This window comes from Quercus lobata, chromosome 3 (assembly GCF_001633185.2).
Source record: "Quercus lobata isolate SW786 chromosome 3, ValleyOak3.0 Primary Assembly, whole genome shotgun sequence".
Lineage (NCBI taxonomy): Eukaryota > Viridiplantae > Streptophyta > Magnoliopsida > Fagales > Fagaceae > Quercus > Quercus lobata.
In genome coordinates this window covers 70,656,864-70,679,220 of record NC_044906.1, presented here as the reverse complement: position 1 = coordinate 70,679,220, position 22,357 = coordinate 70,656,864, and the positions used below count along the sequence as shown (strand labels likewise).

The window sequence follows — 22,357 nt, the reverse complement described above, 5'->3', positions numbered from 1 at the left end:
ATCTCCTACACTTGACAAATCACTATCCTTTCATGGTCCCTTCAAACTAATTACGACAAAGGAAGATTCTCCTAAAGTGCAAGGAGCTTGTCATTGGAGGTATGGACTATGGATATAAGGCTAGGATGAAAATTAGTGGGGAAACTTACCAAGAAAAATGAGGATTTCTAGAGGTCTTGTTGAAAAGCTAGTTAATACGGTCTTTAGCTTGGTGGAAATTGAGGATTTCAAATTTTAAATACTTTTCTTAATCAATGACATTCAATCTAGTCAAACAATATGGGTGGAAAATTTAGCTGTTTTCTAATATGATCTTGACAAAGTGAGCAAATTGCAAATGTAGAAATTATGTGAAATGATAAATGAGTGCAAGAGTAAAGCTTAAAAAGGTTTTAGGCTTCATTAGTGCTAAAAATCTCGACTCTAACTACAGCAAACCCCTTTAATTACTAAATATGCAAATTCATTACTAAAAGGGTTTTTTGATATGGTGTTTGTCACTTGAAAAAAAAAAGTCGCCACTAAAATCTCTTCGAATAAAAATGAGATTGTTTAAGTCTTTTGTAAAAACATTTTATTGGCATTCCTAATACTCACCTTCATTGTCAAAGGTATTGTAACTTGGTGGCATAACTTTTTCTTCTTTGTTAGGAGAACTAGAGTTCAAATCTCTCTTCCCCAATGTTTGTAACTATTGAATTATTAAAAAGAACAAAGGAAAAAAAAAAAAGAGTTTGTATTTGTTGCTTTGATTTACCAAATGATAATGACCTTTGTTAGGGTTATATTTTATTGTAATTGGCTAATCCTTTGACAAAATGCACTTTACTTGTAGTTGGGTAGATCTAAAATGGGTTTACTACTTCAAGAAACATGTTGTTCAAGTTAAGTATTAAAGACATGAAGATTGATCCAAGAAACAAGTGAAGAAAAATTGTTCATTAAATCTCGACAAATAGCTTGACAGATGCCTGCTATCGAGACTTAATGTGAAGCTTGATAGATAGCTTGACAACAACTCAATCTATCAAGAATTACAATATTAGAATTTTCTGATTTGAAATTTGGCCCAAGCTTTTGTAATTGTTTAGGGTTTCTTTTCTCACAACCTTAGATATATATAAGACTTATTTTAAGATTCGTCACACACAGATACAAAGACCAAGAGACTTATTTTCTCTGTGAGAGGCTACTGCGTTTGTACGCTATAGGATTTTATAACCAAGTGCTTCCTGATCTTCATTGTTGATGAAGTGAAGAACTTTGTAGCCAATAACATCCATTTAAGTTGCTGGAGTTAGTCGCGTACTGGATTCTGTGCAAAAGGATTAGTCATAGATTGGAGATTTGTGCATCAAGGGAAAGAAGTTTACTACAAGATCAAGTCCAATTGGGTATTGGAGCGAAAGTTCAACTGTAGGTTGGTATTTTGGGATAAGCTAGGGTAGTAGCTAAGATTCCTTATACTTGTAACCGCTTAATTGTTGATTAGTAGATTTTTGGGAGTGATGACCTTAAAATAATTGGTGGGGGTTTTTGGCATTTTTGTCTTGCGAGATTTTCCCCATTTGTCAACAAATCACTATGTTAATTTATTTTCCGCTGCATATTAGTTTATTTGGTAATTTGATGGTGCCTTCAAGATTTGCATGCAATTGAACCTAATTAATCAACTTGGGTAATTGAATTAATTAACCGAGGTCAAGCTATCTTAACCCAACAACCTCAACGTGGTATCAAATTTTGCACTGTCTCGAATCTCCAATTGCGAATACAATGACATTCATTATTCATGACTAGGTCCTCTCATAGAATATGATGAACCATTTTCGTTTGAATATTCTTCTCGTGTGATTATTTGCTAACAAGAATTATAGTCTACATTCGTTGAAAAAGAAAAAAGAAAAAAAAAAAGACTACATTCATTACTTTGATTTACCAAATGATTATGACCTTTAACGCGGTATCAAATTTTGCATTGTTTTAAATGTCTAATTGCGAATACAATGACATTCATTGATTCACGACTAGGTCCTCTCATAGAATATGAGGAACCATCCTCATTTGAATATTCTTCTCTTCTAATTAATTATTTGCTAACAAGAATTCAGAAAGGTCGTCTGATTCTCATGTAACTATTTCCTAACAAGATTTGGAAAATTGGTGCGGGAGTTTATATCAAATTAAAGGCCTTAAGACTCAAATTTCCGTCTTCTATACTTCAAGATGACAAATTCCAGCCCATCCATTGGTCCCTCCAAACGCAAAGTATGATCTATGGATAAGGACAGAGAGAGAGGAAGAAGATTGACATGAGAGGAACTTACCAAGGAATTAAGCAAGATTACAACATCCTCAAAACTTTTGTCTTTACTTAAACTTAGTCAATATATTGTCCGCCAAGATTATTAAGGGATTGAAAATTGAAAATTGTATATTATTAAAAATGCGGCTTTATCCTGTCTTAGGCCGCGTTTTTTTAAACGCGGCTTAAAAAAACGCGGCCTAAGACCCGCATGTTTTGTAGTGACTGATTAGGGAAAGGAGCTTGTCATGTATGGTATGGATATAAGGCCGAGAGGGAAAATGAAACTTACCAAGAAAAGCTAGTTAATACGGTCTTTAGCTGGGTGGAAAATTGAGGATTTCAGATTTTAAATACTTTTACTAATCGATTACATTCAACCTGGTCAAACAAAATGGGTGGAAAAAGTACAAATTGACATAAGGCCGAGAGGATGAAAATTGACAGGGAGACTTACCAAGAAAATTGAGCAGGGGTTACAGTACATTCACCAACTTTTGTCTAGAGGACATGTAGAGAAGCTAGTTAATACAATCTTTAGCTGGGTGGAAAATTGAGTGTGAAAGTATGGCTTAAAAAATTTTAGGCTTCATTAGTGCAAAACACCTCGACTCTAGCTGCAGCAAAACCCTTTAATTACTAAATATCCAAATTCATTACTAAAAGGGTTTGTTGATATGGTGTTTGTCACCTACAAACAAAAAAAAAAAAAAAAAAAAAAAAAAAATCCACTACTAATATCACTTCGAATGGAAATGAGATTATTTAAGTCTTTTGTAAAAACGTTTTATTTGACATTCTTGCTTTTGTCGAAGGTCTTGTAACACAATGGCATAACTTTTTCTTCTTTGTTAGGAGAACTAGAGTTCAAATCTTGATTTTCCGATTGTTGTAACTATTGAATTATTAAAAAGAAAAAAAGAGTTTACATTCATTACTTCGATAATGATAATAAGTTTTAACGTGGTGTCAAAGGCCTCAGGACTCAAATTTCTATCTCCTACACTTCAAGACGACAAATTCCAGCCATCCATTGGTCCCTCCAAATGCAAAGTATGATCTATGAACAAGGACAAAGAGAGAGGAAGAAGATTAACAAGGGAGGAACTTACCAAGAAAATTAAGCAAGGTTACAACATCCTCAAAACTTGTCTTTACTTAAACCTAGTCAATATATTGTCTGCCAAGATTACTAAGGCACTAAAAATTGTAAATAGAGATATAGCATTTGACTCCTTTTGTCTATGTTTGATGACTAAAAATTGTATTATTTTTTGTAGTGTTTTCACTTTACTCTATTGTCTCATAAGTAAGTTTAGGTCCAAGGGAGAGGGAAAATGAGATTAATCCTCACGTTACTTCTAATATTATCTTCTTTCACTCACAATTTATTCTTTTAAAATGAAACTAATGATGGGATTAGCCAAAAGATTAATAAGAAGAAAAATTCCTATTCTATTAAAAAATTTTTGGCTAAAATATTTTTTTACCCCAAATATTGTATGAATTTTGTTTTTGGTCTCTCAACTTTAAAAAGTTCATTTGTCACTCCTCCTAAACTATTAAAAATTATACTTGTCAATTTCATTTTTAATTCCCAAACTATTGTAAAATTTTCTTTTCATCCTTAAATTATTGAAAATTTTCTTTAAGAAATTTAAGGATGAAAAACGAACATTTTAAATTTTGGGAAGGAAAAGCAAAATTTATACAAACTTTAGGTTAGGAAACAATATTTTAGCCTTTTTTTTATTCATTGTCTATCATTTCTTAAGTGAGGTTTTCGTAAATTCTTCTTATATATGATGTTCCACAAAGTTTTATATACTTTTCGGTAGACAAGCCAGCTTGTATGGGTCTTGGTAGAATGTGATTACTGTGGGAAAAAAATCATTTCCAAAAACTACATGTCCCATTCGAAAACTATCATGGTGGCAAAATATCATGTAGCGGCCCCATCCGAAATAATTGAGTCTTATTTAGGCAGAATTTTCTAAAACTAAAAATCTAAGATATTGCTTTATTATAAGCTTTTGTAATGCATCTTTATGTATCGTGTAGAATATGTAACAACAAATTTTTAAATTTGGATATCAAACAAATAAAATTGATTTACAAATAAATTTTTGTATCAATGAATGATCAGTGGTACAATTATTAGTGTTTATATTATATTACAATAGAATAATCTTCTCATTTGATTTTCTTAAAAGATTCATTGATTAAAAAATTATACCAATATGGTCTTAATTCTAACACTTGATATCCTCTAGTTTGATTGGAAAGCGGATTGAGAGATTTTTGAAACGGAATTACAGATGTCTGATTGCACATTTGTTAAATACTCTTTGAAATTTTGTACTGGAAGTTCTTCAAGGCTTTAGAATCTTCAATACACAACATTTCACTGATTTAGAATTTTGGTGAAAATATTATTTTGGTCCTTACATTTTAGGATTATAGTTAATTTAGTCATTACATTTTGACAGTAGTCAATTTAGTCTTTGTTATTTTCAACTTGTAGTTAATTTAGTTCCTACCATAAACTCACTAACAAAAAATACCTATATGGCAAACAGTGTGCACAAGTGGTACACTTGAAGATGATGTGGCTAAAAAATAATAATTAATTCACGTAAAAAATTCCTCATCAGCATTAAAAAAATACTCAAAATCTTATTTTATTTTCTCTTTTCCTCCCCTTTCTTACTAACCAAACAAATCTAAATTCATTTGCTTGCATGCTTTTGCAGATCCAATAATCACACAAATTCTTAAAAAAATAATCACACAAATCAACACACGATGACCAAACAGATCTAAATTATATAAATAAATAAAAAAATCTAAACTCGCTTCATTTTTTTTTTTTTTTTTTTTTCGTATTCTCCTATTTTTCGTTTCCCACCCATTCCAATCCCAGACCGTACAAAAACAGCTTTAAAAAAAAAAAAAAAAAATCAATTTCGAACAACTTCTTCTTCTTCTCTTTTCAATATTTTATACACACTAAAATTTCTCTTCCGTGTTTTTCAAAGGAGTAAATTTTTTTACTGCAAACAATTTTGCCTTTTTCCTTTTTAGTAGATCTCATCTAACTTCAGGTTTATCACTTTTTGAAGTGAAGATTCTTTGTTACATTTGGTCTGCATTTCATGACCAAATTTGAGATTGCAAATTGAAACCATGGACGAGTTCGTGAAGGTCCAAGAACTTAGTTTCTTGGCCAGGTCAGAAGCATTGGAGCAAATGAATTTAAAGATATATATATATATATATATATATATATATATTTTGGTTGTTGTTGTTATTGTTGAGATTTAAAGATCTTTTTGGTACAATAAGAAAGGGTGCAGGAATGATTATAAGAAAAAAGGATTTTGATTATTTATTTATTTATTTCAAATGATGAGGTGTAATTTTTTAATGTCATGTAAGCATTTTCCGTTAATAATTTAATTGTAGACACCAAATTGACTGTAAGTTGAAAATAATAAGGACCAATATTAAAAAAAAAAGTTTCAAATCTCTCTTCTCCGATTGTTGTAACTATTGAATTATTAAAAGGAAAAAAGAGAAGACGAAGAAGAAGGTTCGTTACTTTGATTTACCAAATGATAAATCAAATTTTGCATTGTCTCAAATGTCTAATTGTGAATTCAATGACATTCATTGATTCAAGACTAGGTCGTCTCATAGAATATGAGGAACCATCTTCGTTTGAATATTCTTCTCTTCTAATTATTTGCTAACAAGAATTCAGAAAGGTCCTTCGATTCTCATGTAACTATTTCCTAACAAGAATTTGGAAAATTGGTGTGGTAGTTTATACCAAATTAAAGGCCTCAGGACCCAAATTTCCGTCTTCTACACTTCAAGATGACAAATTCCAGCCCATCCTTTGGTCCTTCCAAACGCAAAGTATGATATATGGATAAGGACAAAGAGAGAGGAAGAAGATTGACAAGGGAGGAACTTACCAAGAAATTAAGCAAGATTACAACATCCTCAAAACTTTTGTCTTTACTTAAACCTAGTCAATATATTGTCTACCAAGATTATTAAAGCACTGAAAATTGTAGATAGAAATATAGCATTTGACTAATTTTGTCTATGATTGATGACCAAAAATTTTAGAATTACTTTTGTGTAGTGATTTTCACTTTACTCTATGGTCTCGTGTTTAAGTTTTGGTCCAAGGAAGAGGGGAAGAGGAGATTAATCCTCATGTTACTTCTAATATTATCTTCTTACACTCACTATTTATTTTTTAAAATGAAATTAATGATGGGATTATGAAAAGATTAATAAGAAGAAAACTTCCTATTCTATTATTTTTTTTTTTTGGCTAATATATTATTTTTATCCCTGAATTTTACATGAATTTTGTTTTTCTTCTTTAAAATTTTAAAAAGTTCATTTTTCATTGCTCCTAAACTATTAAAAATATTATACTTGTCAATTTTTAGTTTCCAAACTATTGTAAAAAGTTATTTTTTTCATCCATAAATTATTGAAATTTTTCTTTATTTATAAGAACTTTAGGTTCAAAAAAACATATTTTAGCCTTATTAATTATTTATTCGTTGTCTATCATTGCTGAAGTGAGGTTTTTGTAAATTATTCTTATATATGATGTTCCTCAAAACTCTTTTTATTTTATATATATATATATATATATATATATAGACAAGTCAGCTAGAATAAGTTTTGGTAAAATGTGATTTATGAATTTTGGTTATTACACCAGATATCCTCCACTTTGTAGATAGAAAGATGCTATGTCCACAATATTTTTACAATATTTTCACAACAAATCATAGGTGGTTAGTTATTATTGGTTCAAAATTGAACTTAACACTAAGATTACTTTTTTGCTCCAACAATAACAACTAGTAACAATTTGCCACTTAAAATTTGTTATAAAAATATTATGAAAATATTGTGGATACATCATTTCTCTTGTTGATAAGATATTTGTTACCTCAACAACCAAAAAATATCACTGCTAAAATTATTTTCAATAAAAATTACCTTATGAGAAAACATTTATTCAGAATTCCTAATGTTATTAGGTCCTCTATTATTCTTCCTAAAAAAAAAAAAATCCTCTATTATTATTTAAAAAAAAAAATGCTTGGGTCCGTTACTTCGATTTATTAAGTGATTGGCCATTACATCTGGAATATGTGCTAATATTGGTTACATTTTATTTATATTTATCACCTAAAAATTCGTTGCAGATAATCATTATTTGTAAATATGGAATTAGTAAAAGAGGCCCAAACCCATAAGAGCATTCACATCAGTGGGTGGAAACTCATGTATAATAGAAAAAACTACCATTTTTACACATTCTGAAGCAAAATTGCTCTACATCAATGCTTCCAAAGTCTTGTATAATCATGTATATTTTTCCATGAGCTACAGTAACCGTGGATATATACACGGTTACTGTAGCTCGTGTATACAATATTTTAATAATTTCTGGTTCGCTCGTTTTTTTCTCTCTCTTCTCCATCTGCACAACCAACACCCTCATCATCATCAACTGCTTCTTCCTCTTATACACATACTCCCACAGTCAAAATCAAAAATCAACAACAAAAATCAAAAATCAACCACAAAATCAACATCAAAATCACCCAGAAACACCACAAAACCAAACACACCCACACACGGACACACCAACGGAGACAGAGAGAGTGGATCGGAGTTCTTCTCGGCAGATCGGCGTGCTTGGATCGGCGTTCTTGTCGCCGTGCTTGGATCGGAGACAGAGAGAGTGGATCGGCGCTTGTAGTGGATCGGCGTGCTTGGATCGGCGTTCTTCTCGCCGTGCTTGGATCGGAGACAGAGAGAGTGGATCGAAAGTTCTTCTCGGCGCCGTGCTCCCTGCTTGGATCGGAGACAGAGAGAGTGGATCGGAGTTCTTCTCGGCGCCGTGCTCCCTGCTTGGATCGAAAGTTCAGAATGTTTGGATTAGAGAGGAGTTTCACAGAAACTCTAGAACAGTCTCGTGAGTGGAGAGTGGAGAGAGAAAGAAATCAGAAAGAAAATTGGTATGGAGAGATAGAAGAGAAAGCGCTGGTATGGAGAGGGAGAGACCGAGTAGAGAGAAAGAAATCAGAAAATGGGTATGGAGAGATAGAAGAGAGAGAGAAAGAAATCAGAAATGGAAGAGAGAGAGAAAGAAATCGGTAAATATGATAGAGAGAGAGAGAGAAAGTGCGTATAAAAAAACGGGTAAAAGGGTTAGGTGAAAAATAATAAAATAATTAAGAAAATTGATTATTTAAATAAGGGAAGTGATAGAATAGATGAATTGATGTGGGTGTTTTGTAAAAATGATAGTGTAAAATAGAAAAAGTAGGTTTTTGGTGTAAAATAGACGGAATATTTTAGACGAGCTGATGTGAATGCTCTAACAAATAAAACCGTAACAACCGTGTATGGAAAGATGAGCACCTTTTAATGGATTTAATTATATCGGACGGTCCTTTCAAATCAATTTGGTGAAATCCAATTCAATTTAGACCACAAAATATAATAAATAAAAATAAAGATAAATATCCTGTTACTTTAGTCCTTTCAACTTGGCTCCCATTCTTTCTCAAAAAAAAAAAAAACTTGGCTCCCATTCCCATTATCGGCATGATTGTGTGTATAAATATCCACTCCTATCATCGGTTCTTTATCCCTTATAACACTTGCCACCCAATTCTCCATTTACTTCCTTTGCTGTAAAGATGTTCAGTATGGGGAAAATGAATTATCAATACCTGTCTTTATTCCTTGCCTTGTGTTTGCTCTTCATTTCTCATTCCCAAACTACCTCTAGTACTTCCTCTCAACATCATTGCCTCCCCGACCAAAGTGCTCATTTGCTGAAACTAAGGCAAGAATTTGTTGAAAGGAATTATTCTGATTATTCTGATTACTATGATTACTATAATGGTTCTTATCCAAAGATGAAGTCTTGGAAGGCAGATAGTGATTGTTGTTCCTGGGATGGGGTCACATGCGATACACAGAATGGTGAGGTGATTGGCTTGGACCTGAGCAACAGTTGGCTTTATGGGCCTCTCAACTCTAACAGCAGTCTCTTCAGTTTGCGTCACCTTCGGAAACTCAACCTTGACTCCAACAACTTCTCTTCCTCCACAATCCCTTCTGAATTTGGCCAGCTTGTGAGGTTGACCCATCTTAACCTCTCTTTTTCCTTCTTACATGGCCGAATCCCGTCGGAAATTTCATGGCTATCCAATTTGGTTTCACTTGATCTCTCTAACAATTATTTTATTTACTCTGTTGGTGGTGATTATTATGAGAAATTGTTGGATCTCAGAAGAATTGATCTTGAAGCACTTGTCCAGAACATGACATATTTGAGAGAACTTCATCTACGTGAAGTGAACATTTCATCGTCGCTACCTCAATCACTGGCAAATTTGTCTTCCTTGACTTCTCTCACTCTGTATGACTGCAATTTGCAGGGTGAATTTCACTCAGATATTTTCCTATTGCCCAAGATACAAGCCATTGATCTGTCATATAACCTAAAACTCATTGGTTTTCTTCCCAAATTTCAATCTCATAGTTCCCTAAAGGAATTGCGTCTTTCTGATACAAATTTTTCAGGGGAATTGCCGAGTTCAATTGGCAACCTCAAGTCCTTGAATTATTTGGATCTTAGTTATAGTAATTTTTCAGGGGCGATTCCCCCTTCTATTGGAAATCTATCACAGCTTACTCATCTTTCCCTCTCATATAACAATTTTAATGGTCAGCTTCCTTCCACATTGGGAAGCCTTGCAAAACTCACTAATCTGGTACTAGAAAAAATCCTTTTCATTCGAGAAGTACCATCTTTCTTGAGAAATCTTACACACCTAGAAGTCTTAAGCCTTTCACAAAACAATTTTGACAGCAGCTTCCCAGTTTGGTTGACAAATATTACTAAACTCAGTTTGATAGATTTCTCCCTAAATCAATTGAAAGGGCCAATCCCATTTGAAATAGGCACACTTCTTAATTTGTCTTACCTTGACTTGTCATATAACTCACTCACAGAGGCCATTCCCTCGGTTTTGTTTACAATCCCTTCATTGCATGCACTATATCTAGATCAAAATCAGCTCATTGTCCCTCTCAAATTCCAAAATAACTCTTTATCACCATTACGTGCCCTTGGATTGAGTGAAAGCAAAATGAATGAATCAATTCTAAGGTCAATTGTCAATTTCACTAAGCTACAAAGGTTGTATCTTTCTTCAATCAATCTAAAGGGCAAGGTGGAGTTGAACACTTTTTTCAAGCTTAAAAAGCTTCAAGAGCTCGATCTTTCAGGTAACAAAGTATTTGTTTCAAAAGCAAATATCAATTCAACCCTTCCCAAATTTTTTTCTTTGTCAATGTCTTCTTGCAATTTGACTAAATTTCCTGATTTTCTAAAAGCTCAAAATGAATTGCAAAGTTTAGACCTTTCCAATAACAACATTAAAGGTAACATACCTAAATGGTTTTGGAATGTTGGAGAAGAGACATTGCAATTCCTAAATCTTTCTTATAACCTTTTAAGCAAATTTGAGCAACCTCCAGTGGTTCTTCCTTGGAAAAATATGGTCTTTCTAGACTTGAGTTCCAACATGTTGCAAGGGTCATTTCCTATTCCCCCATTGTCTGCAAATTATTTTTTTGTCTCAAAAAATAATTTCACTGGAAGTATCCCCCCAATGATATGTAAAGTGCATGCTCTGGTAGTCCTTGATGTGTCTAATAACCAATTGACTGGTCAGATTCCACATTGTTTGCTGAACTCAAGCAATTATCTTGTAGTATTGGCTATGAAAAATAACCACTTTCAAGGAAACTTGTCTGCAACATTCAAAAATGGATGTCGTTTGATGACACTAGACTTGAATCACAACCAAATACATGGGAAGATTCCACGATCACTAGTCAAATGTAAAATGCTAGAAGTTTTGAATGTTGGAAATAACAAATTGAATGATACATTCCCTTTCTGGTTGGAGTCTTTACCAGAGTTACGGATTCTTGTCTTGCGAGCAAATAGATTCCATGGTCCTATATGGGATCTGCATGTAAATTTTGGCTTATCCAAGCTACATGTCATTGACCTCTCTCACAATAATTTCTCTGGCCAGTTACCATCAGAGTTCTTTCAAAATTGGAGTGCAATCTCAAGGGTCACTGGCTACGACAAATCACAATTGGGGTACATGAGAGACGCTTCCAGTTACTATACAGACTCACTGACTATAGTGAATAAGGGAATAGAATTGGAATTGGTAAAAATCTTCACCATATTCACAGCTATTGATCTCTCTAACAATAGGTTTTATGGAGAAATTCCAGAGAGCATGGGGAACCTCAAGGCACTAATTGTACTCAATTTATCAAGCAATAACTTTATGAGCCTTATCCCATCATCGTTGGGAAACCTAGTTGAGCTTGAATCTTTGGATCTTTCTCGAAATAGCATCTTTGGTGAAATCCCTCAACAGCTAACAAGTCTCACATTTCTTGAGTATTTGAACCTCTCTCAAAATCAACTTTTTGGTCCAATTCCACAAGGTGGGCAATTTTTGACGTTTCAAAGTTCCTCTTTTGAGGGAAACATTGGATTGTGTGGCTTTCAGTTGTCAAAGAAATGTGGAAATAATGAAATACCAACTTCTGAAATGAGAAATGAGTCGTCATTGGGAAAAGGATTTGGCTGGAAAGTGGTAGTGATAGGATATGCTTGTGGATTGGTAATTGGATTGGTTACTGGACATTTTGTCACCTCAAGAAGGACACATTGGCTTGTGAGAAATTTTGGAGTGAACTTACATATGTGAAGATTAGGACTAGCAGAGGCACTTGCTATAGATTTACAGCTATTGTAATGATTTTATTTAAGTGTGTAATAAGTTAAGCCTTGTTGAGTGTAATGAAATAATTATAAGACTCTTAGAATTATATTTTATTATACAAAAAAAAGCGTGTGCACCAATATCATATAAGTATGTCACCATCTCACTATAGCTTAATACAAATCACTACATCACTTCTCGAAAATATATATATATATATATATATATTTATATTTATATTTATATATATATGGCTCAAGGGACAATATAGAGTCATGATTTGTGGTTAAAACAAACTTTTGAATCTCATTTTAAAGACTATTTTGGATTGACTATTAAAATATAATATTTTGGTAATAGTATGTATCGGAATACTGTTTCAGGATTACTGTTATATATGGGACAAAGTTTGGCCATAAACTTGGTTTTAAATTATGGCTTCAACTTACATTAAAAAAACTAACATAACTATGTAATTTGAAAATCTAACCATTGAATTGCGATTTCTTTATGCTTTTAATACACATGTCAAATTTTGTGTCAATTGGATATTATTTATTGTATCTTCCATTAACTTTATATTTTGCCAATGCCATTGCTAAATGCTATTCTCATATAAAGAATATTGCCATTCGATACTTCCTAGATCAGACTATTCATTTTGCAAAAACACCAACAAAATATACTTTAAATCATTAGGATATAAACCATTAAATATCCACGCAAATTGGAGACTCACACAATGTCCAGAATTAAATGGGTAATCCTCATCTCAAGCCCAAAATGTGATATCTAACACAAGGCCCCAAACATAGTATTCAATGCTGGCGGATTCACTGGAAACATCTTCCATGAATTCAGTGATGGCTTCATCGCATCTTCATCACTATCAATTCAATCTTCCCCTGATCAAGATGTTGTACTTATGATATCAAAGGCTCTTAATTGGTGCATCAATAAGTACACAGAAATATTACGTGTTGTCACAAAATACTTTATCATGAACCCCAATGAGAGTATTATATCTAGGGGCGGAGTAAGGGGAGATTGTTTGGGGGGGGGGGGGGGGAGGGAGTAGCTGCCCCCCCTAGCTTGCCCAAAAGAAACCCTTATGGCCTGTTTGGAAGTTTAGAGAGAGAGGAGAGTAGAGGAGAGTTGAGGGAAAGAGAGTAGTGGGGAGGAGAGTAGAGGGGAATGGTTATCCTCTACCTTCTTTGGATGTTTTTTAAAATTAGTAAGGGGGAAGGGAGTAATTAACCTTTCTTCTTGTTTGGATGTTTTAAAAATTGGGATGAAAATGAGAGGAAATGATTTAAATAGACAAATTTATCCCTATTTGAATTTTTTTTTTTTTTTTTTATCTAATCAATAAAGCAATTTTTTATATATGTTCTTTTGCTGTTTGGATGCCAAGAAAAAGCCATCCCATACCTGCACCACATTTCACCAATCCCTTCAATTTCCACATTTCAACGATAACCCAGCTGAGCATAAAAACTCAATTTCTGATAACATTCTATGTCAATATTAATTCAAGTTATCAGTTATTTTCTCGGGAAAATTTGTACAATTTCCATCAAACCAGACAAAGCTGAATCAAAAGAAAAAAAAATAATAATAAAATTGACCTGCTCTCCAACATCATGTTAGAGGTGACGACGAAACTGATCAACAGTGCGTGAAATGGCTAGAGATGAAAAACAATGAGACAAAAAATAGAAAAAAATAGTGTTGTGGAAATTTTCAAGCTTTGTGAGAGCAAAAATATTCCTGAGATGGTTCACCAAAAATTGGCTTATTTATATATAGGAGAGAGCAATGTAACATTGAGTGGTTGGTGAGTTGGCCGACGGGTTAGTTGAAAATTTTTGACGTTGAGATTGTTGCAGAAATCTATTAGACAAACGATCAAACTGATCAAAAAGCACAACAGCCATTTCATAAATATGTACTAGAAAACCTGCACTTTGCAATTTCATAAATATGACCTGGACTTGGTGCTCTCTTTGATTCTTGAGAATATGCTTTGAAAAGTTTTCGAAGTCAAATAATTAATCTTCAGTTTGGTTACTGAGGAAAATAGTTTTTTAATTAGTAGTTACTGAGGAAAAGAAAAGAAAAGAAGGATCTATGTTAATTTTTTAGTTTGTAATTTTGTTAATTTAGAAAGGGTAAATTAGGGAATTCATTTGGTCAATAATTTATCTACTCTACTCTCCCTCCAAATCTCTTTAATTTGGGAGAATTAAAAATGAGGGGTTAGAGATAGTTGAAACCCTTTCAAATCCCTCCAGATCCCTCCCCCTCATTCCTTAAAAAACTTTCAAATAAGGTAATTGAATTACTCTCCCTCCCTTTACTCTACTCCCCCTCCTTTTTTAAACATCCAAACAAGCCATTACTTTCATAGCTAATGCTTATTAAAAACCCCAACCTATTTTTTTCTTTAGGTAGAAATTGCAATCTAGATCAAAGATCTTCCCTATCTTGTGAGGAATTTCATCTAACCAAAAGCTATAATCAATCACACTTAATGATAATTTAGCCAACTAAAACTCCACTTTGTTTCTTTAGCATTGAAACAGAGCATAACTTTACCTTCTAAGTGAATAAATAAGTAACCACAAGTCCTCCACTAGCATGCCTTACACATAAGTTTTATGGTCCGTTTGGATTGAGGGAGAGAAAGGGGGAGTAGAGTAGAGTAGAGTAGATTTAGCACAAAATTAGCTTATTTTTAGCCAACTCTACTCTACTCCCCTCCACTCCCCCTCCTTCCCCCCTCCATCCAAACAGACCATTAATGTTTCCCTACTGTATTTTAGCAAAAAGGCCCTGGTCAATCCCTTCAAAAATGCAGTCTTGCATACCAACGTGAAAAGCAAAGTGCACCGCTTGGAAAGCCACAATCCATAATGAACCCTGATAAAACTCCTTTGTACTTACGTATTATAATATTTGACTTATTTTTTCTTTTGTGAAAGTGCATGTATCATATACAAATTTTACACCCCCCTCAACTTAAATCTTGGCTCTGCCATTGATTATATCGCATGGTTTGGTCAATATAGACCCTAAATTAATACCAAACTAAAAAACGTTCACACATTTCCATGCCTTAGTTGAGAAGGCCTACGGCCCAAATTCCAAATCAAAACTCTCTCTCTAATTTAACCCTTCAAAATCTAGATTAATTCCTGTGTTGATTTGTTGTAATGGTGGTGCAGGTTATGTACTTTTGAACCAAAATAAAGTAAAATTTGAAGCTAAAAAGATTAGTTTTAATGTGATTATTTTTGAGCCAACACCTATGAACCCTATCTACAAAGTTTATGAATTGATACATTCAAGCAATGCAATTATTGGTATACACGGTGCAGCCCTTACACATACAATTTTTCTTTGGCCTGGCTCGGTGTTCAAGCAAGTGGTGCCGCTTGGGACTGACTGGGCGGTGGAGGTTTGCTACGCAAGATTGACTAGGAATGTGGGGTCAAGAGTAAATGGAGTATAGGATACAAGCTGAGCAGAGTAGCTTGATAGAGAATTATAACAAGGATGACATGGTAATAAGAGACAGTTTTTTTTTTCTGAGGAACAGCCCAATTCGGCCTGAAAATAGATAAATTAAACCAGGTCTTTTACAACAAAATTTAAAATGTTTGGAGGGACCCAGTTGGTTTAAAAGGAAAAGATTGGTCCCTTATGACTTATGAGCGTATAATTGAACACATTTGTTTGAATACTCAGGGTTGGCTAAAATAAAATTTGCCAGCATATTACTCCACTTAGAATTAGTAGGAACTGTGTAGTAGTAACAATTCAAGTGGGGAGATTTGAATTTTGGAAATTTTTATTAGAAATATAAAAAAAAAACAATAGAGTTAGAAGATCCTTGACCTGTATTAATAACAAAATTAAGTTTGAGGAAGTTGCAAATCTGCGCTATATTCACAATGTGTAAGAAATATTTTAGTTTACTAGATATCAAATGGTTTGTGGTGACCCTTTTAGTTAGTTGACTGTTGAAGATTGATAGCCACCAACAATTTGATCCCATTTTCATCTTAAAAGGGGTCTTTTAAATTTTAATGAGAACCTAAAGTTGTTTGTCCAAAAAATATTAAATATTCAATAAATAGTTGTAATGCATATTGTTTTCGAAAAAATACATTTGCCAATAATTTTTTTATTTACACTCAAAATTGAGTTTTTCTTGATATTTGTACACAGTTTAACTTTTTTTTTTAATTACAAGAATTTTAGTTAATAGTCTTGTTAAGGAAAGTCACAAAACAAGTATAGTTTGCTAATTAAAGAAGACAAAAGCTCGTGAACAAGTTGCGAGGAAGGGCCAATAAGAGGAGAGAAAAGAAAAGTAAACTTTGGTGCTGCTATCATGGATGCTGGGGTGGTCTTAACAGTATCATGCAGGGATTGAAGATGGAAGATTCACTCAGGACTAATTTTTTTCATCAGGGAGGTAGATGCATTATGGGAGAAGCCCAAGCTATCAAGCCGGCCTTGCTTGCTCTATCCAATGCCGCCAGTCTGAAGAGCCTGAACAATATTTTCGAAGGTGGTGCTGTAAAAGTCTTAAATCTTTTGAATTTTGAAGTCTTTTGAATTGCCGTTTCATTGGACTATTGTTTCAACAATTGATGATATGTTAATGTGATCGACCCAAACTAATTTTGTTTAGAATCTATTGCTGACATAAAAAAATGTGGGACCTAAGATTTGTTGATGTTGTTGGGATATTTCCATTGTAAGAAGAGATCCAATTATTCTTGCCAATTAAAAAAAAAAAAAAATTAGTGCAGCTTAGTGCGTACAACTTGGCCCAATAAGCTTTTGAATGTAATAGGTTTAGACATTTTTTTTTTTGAGAGTTTTCAACCTATAGCGTCTGCTCCTGATAATAGCTCTTTTATTATCAAGCCAAGATACCAATTAGTTTTTGGTGTAGGCGGGGATTAAATTACAGATCTTTTATACAATCATCAAAGACTTTATCATTTGAGCTAATTAGAACCCACAATAGATTTAGACCTATTTTGCTATTTCCATTGTTAGGACTTATTATTTATGAAAACATTTTAATTTATATCTAGATCAGCGGGAATATGCTTGTGCCAAGTTATTAATAATTTAATAGGCCGCTTGGAATTTTCAGTACGAAGTCGAAAGTGGATTTTCCAAATAATACAATCATTGAGCTTTGATTGGGCATTTTGGATTCTATTTTTTTCCTTAATTTTTTAGGAAGGTTAAGCTAGGATGTCTTTCTCTACTTAAATGATTTTCTAATGTAATTTAGCTGTCTCTTTTAAATCACAGCCTAACGTGTGAGCTTGCACCCTCCTAATTAACGCTTCCCACGTCTCTTCTATGAGGTTGCGCCCTCTCTCTCCAAAACTTCTTCCATACAAAGTTTTAATTCAAGAAAGCAGACATCAGATTGAGCAAAAGATTTACAAATTTCTTAGGCTTCTTTGCTCTTCATATTTGTGACATTTCTAGTCAGGTAATATACTCTCTTCGTTCTCATCATGTACGAGCTCTAAGCAAGGTGGGGATATATGTTGATTGTTTATAGTTTATGCCCAGAGTAGGATGAATAGATAGGAAAGCTTCAATCTTGGTATCAAAATCAAAATAATCTACAGAAAAGCTTGGATCACATTGCGATGTGAAGAAGAGAGATTCAACATGCCTAGCAATAATATTAATTTTTTGGCTAAAATGGGCATTTGCCTATTTTGCCAAAACTTTCTAGCAAAATGCCCTTGTTTTAAACTCGATTTTCTAAAAATCAAGTTTCAATGAAAAACTCAATTTTTAGAAAATCAAATTATGTGAAATCAAACTTAAAAAAAAAAAAAAAAAAAGTTCCCAGTAAAATTTCTCACATTACTCAATTTTCATCAAATTGAGTTTTTCATTGAAACTCGATTTTCTAAAAATCGAGTTTCAAAACAAGAGCATTTTGCTAGATAGTTTCAAAACATGGGTATTTTGCTACATCTTTTGGGCGAAAGGGGCAAATGCCCATTTTGGCCTTAATTTTTTGGTATTTCAAATTTACTTCTATTTATTGCCTGTGTCAAGAATAAATGTGTCACATTCAACTAAGAGTCTAAGACTATTTAGGGTATGTGTTGCAAAATCCTTGTACATTTTCTTCATTGTATGAAAGCACTTACATTTACTATCTCAATAATCTCCGATGCCATGAAGACAGTACACTCTTTGTGATCAAATTGTAGAGAGGGAAAATTCCCGACCTATCACAGCCTGACACGTCACATTATCAAGTCCAAAAAATACAGCCGATTACAAAACACCATGTATTGTTGCTAGGTTTTGCTATCACTATTCAAAAGCCAATGGAAATTCGCCAAGTGTCATGCAAAAAACCAATCACACATCAGCGCACGTGTAAGCGATGACACAAGTAGCTTCGCACGTGTAAGCGATGACATAGGCAGCTTCGCACGTGTAAGCGATAACACAAGCAACCTCGCACGTGTAAGCGATGACTTAAGCGGACCAACCAGGCTGTGACATGTGTCACCAATCAAGTTCTGCCATGTGTCGCTCACCTACCTCTAAACTCCTATAAATAGAAGCCTTCCTGAGACATTGAGGAGGACTAGAATTCAGAAGTGAAAAAGCTCTGTGAAGATCAAGCCTCAAAGCCTTCAAGAACTTTAAGAACTTCAACCCCAAAATTGGAGAACATTCGAAGCAGAATCATCCAGATCATCTACCTAGATCCTAAAGTTCGCGGGAATCAAGCCAAAAGTGTCCGAAAACATCAACAACTCACAAATCAGTGAAGCTCAACAGATTTAAGCCTCTAAAGCTCCGAAGAACTTCCACCACAAAACTTTGAAGACGAAGAACGTACGAAGAACACGAAGAACAAAGAATTTCTAAACAAGCTCATAGCCAAAGATTCATTGTAATTCCGTTTCAGTAATCTTCGATCCATCCCTCAACCAAATTGAAGGATATTTTGTGTTCAAGTCAAAACCACATTACCACAAATCTAATCAATAAGTTTTGCAAGGAGATCGAATCAGAGGATCACTCTTTTGTAATTCTAGAGAATTGTACCACACAATCATAAATACAAATTCTCATTTGTGAAACTATTTTACTTGTTTGCTTTATTTCAAACTAGAAATTTAGTCACTTACAAATTCTGGCACGCCTGGTGGGACCTCTCTGCCTCTCATCTCATTCTCCTTCAAAAGAAAAGAAATTCGACATCATTTTGCTACTGGCTTCAATGGCCTCTAGCAAGAATGTCCGAAAATCAGTGGTTGATGATTCCAGTGTTGATGAGTATGTCGGCCCAATCACTCGCAGTCAATCCAAAGCTCTTGATCGACTCCAACCTCAACCAACCCAAGAAAACCAATCTCCTGCTGTCATCTCTCTGGAATTTCTTGCAAATAGGAAAGCTACCACTAAAGACTCATCTACCTCGAAAGATTTGGAGATTAGTAATGAATCGTCCCCAATAAAGACCTTTTCTATCAACTTTTCGCCCGTGATGAGAAACTTAAGGAGTGAAGTATCTCTAACTCATCCTGTTTTATCATTTTCTCCATCATCTATAGAGGTCATGCCAGTAATGATGACTAACACCTCTACCATGGAAGAAAAGATAGCTGAAATGGAACAAAAGGGTCATCCTTCTCACAAAGGCGCTTGAAGAAAAGGACGTCAAAATTGCAACCCTAATGAACAAGCTGGAGGTACAAGATTCGGGTGAATCAAGTCTTGGCCCTGAGCACCCACCTGGCTTTACGTTCAAAGGAGAAAACGCGAGGGGTGATAAAGGAAAAAGAGGTGAAGGCACTTCTCAACATGGACATTCCACCTCAATAGCCTCGATATCTGTCCAACAACTACAGGATATAATTACAAATACCATTCGGGCACAATATTGAGGTTCTTCCACAAGTTCTCTCATATATTCCAAACCCTATACAAAGCGCATTGATAACATGAGAATGCCAAATGGGTATCAACCTCCCAAGTTCTTGCAATTTGATGGCAAAGGAAACCCTAAGAAACACATTGCTCACTTTGTAGAAACTTGCGAGAACGCAGGGACTCAAGAAGGCCTCTTTGTAAAGCAATTTGTCTGTTCACTAAAGGGGAATGCCTTTGATTGGTATACAGACTTAGAGCCCGAGTCAATTGATAGCTGGGAACAACTTGAAAGGGAGTTTCTCAATCGATTCTACAACACACGACGCACAATAAGCATGATGGAGCTTACCAATACTAAACAGTGGAAGGATGAGCCTGTCGTTGATTATATCAATCGGTGGCGTTCTTCGAGTCTAGATTGCAAGCATAGACTTACTGAAATATCTGCTATAGAGATGTGCATTCAAGGCATGCATTGGGGACTTCTTTACATCCTTCAAGGAGTAAAGCCCCGAACATTTGAAGAGTTGGCAACTCGTGCACATGACATGGAATTAAGTATCTCTAGCCATGGAAATACGAAACCTCCCGTACTTGAGGAAAGGAAAGAAAGACAAGAAATAAGGAAAAATGACAGGAATGCGAAAAGTAATATCAAAGACTCAATGAATGTCAATCCTACCCCAGTCAAAATTTCAACAAAAAATGTGAAGGCTAATGAAAAGAGGCCCGAAGGAGGTCAATAGTGTGAGACGCGTCGCTCATCACTTAAGGAATAGGAACAAAAGGTCTATCCTTTCCTAGACGTCGATATGCCTGAAATGCTAGAACAATTGCTCAAGTTGAAATTAATTGAATTGCCAAAATGCAAACGACCGGAAGAGATGAGGAAAGTTAATGACCTGAACTCATCATGAAGCTAGCCTAGGAAAGGAAAATCGACTTAGATTTTAATGATGCTGCTCAGTCAAACCTTGTCACATTTTCTTGTGGGTTACCTAGTTCCCTGTCTCCGACTACTAAGCAAGGGGCAAATACCACGCTCATCCAGTTTGGTTCTCTGGAATCGGTTCAAGTTCAGCTCTCACAAAAAGGACCTCATTGTAAGTCAAATGATGATAAAAGATCAATGATGGATGAGGAAAAAGGTTGGACGATGGTTGTTCACAAGAGATGGAAGAAGAAACGAGCATTCCCTCTTCATTTGATCACCCAAGAGTCTAAAAGAGCACAAAATCAGATTTAGCCTTGGTAAAAAAGAATGAGTGAGAAGAGACAAGTGAGACTAGGAACAAAAGTCTATGAAGATTCAGCACAAACTCGAAAATCTTAAAAGCTCATCACATTGGAAGAATTCTTCCCCAGAAAATTCTTTCAAAGTAACTCAGCCGAGGCCGTCCACACAGTCTCTCGTTGCGAAATTCAGGACGAAAAGGAGGATGTTGACCATGGTGATCCAAAAGAGACCTTGTCATCTTTGGAGGAACTCCAATCTCAGGTCGATGAAGTTAAACCCTTGCAATCCTCCACATCACCAAATGAAGTGATCACCCAAGTTCTTGAAAAACCAGAGATATACGTCCCTCATACCAATATGCTTCAACAAACACAGGGATGTTACGCATGCTTTCCAGACTTAACCTTCACTGATGAGGATCTATTGTTAGGCTCTAAGCCCCACAATCGCCCACTCTATGTCTCTAGTTATGCTCGTGAACAAAGGATCGAGCGTATCCTTGTTGATGGAGGTTCAGCCGTTAACATACTTCCAAAAATGACCATGAAACGACTAGGTTTTACTATGGAAGAATTATCACACAGCCGTTTGGTCATCCAAGGTTTTAACCAAGGAGGACAACGTGCAATAGGCCTGATCCACCTAGAATTGATCATTGGAGAATTGAAAAGCAATGTCTTGTTCCATGTCATTGACGCTAAAACGACCTACAATTTGTTGTTAGGACATCCTTGGATCCATGAAAATGGAATAGTGCCGTCAACCTTGCATCAATGCTTCAAGTTCTTTCAAAATGGAATAAAAATAGTCGATGCCGATTTAAAGCCTTTTGCAGAAACCGAAACTCATTTTGCTGATGCAAAATTTTATGCAAAAGAAGACATTTCTAGTGAGGTTCTTCCAGTTGAGACCCCATCTATAAAAAGTAAATAGTGTGAAGAGGAGCACGTTAAATTCATCGCCAAAAAGGACATTTCTTCCCTGAAG

General features: G+C 34.6%; 2 protein-coding genes across 2 annotated transcripts; both read left to right on the top strand.

The window, feature by feature from the left end:
- Positions 1-9,063: 9,063 nt before the first annotated feature.
- On the top strand, positions 9,064-11,122 carry LOC115981382 (receptor-like protein 6). The gene is made up of 2 exons (XM_031103526.1): positions 9,064-10,985; positions 11,104-11,122. The coding sequence occupies exons 1-2, from the start codon at positions 9,064-9,066 to the stop codon at positions 11,120-11,122; spliced, it is 1,941 nt and encodes a 646-aa protein (XP_030959386.1).
- A 17-nt stretch (positions 11,123-11,139) lies between these two features.
- LOC115982874 (receptor-like protein 18) lies at positions 11,140-12,258 on the top strand. Its single transcript, XM_031105610.1, has one exon. It carries the CDS (start codon positions 11,152-11,154, stop codon positions 12,166-12,168), a length of 1,017 nt encoding a protein of 338 aa, XP_030961470.1. The 5' UTR covers positions 11,140-11,151; the 3' UTR covers positions 12,169-12,258.
- Positions 12,259-22,357: the final 10,099 nt, after the last annotated feature.

Coding starts and splice junctions, on each gene's coding strand:
- LOC115982874 (XM_031105610.1), top strand. CDS start 11,152: ATGAAAAATAACCACTTTCAAGGAAACTTGTCTGCAACATTCAAAAAT.
- LOC115981382 (XM_031103526.1), top strand. CDS start 9,064: ATGGGGAAAATGAATTATCAATACCTGTCTTTATTCCTTGCCTTGTGT.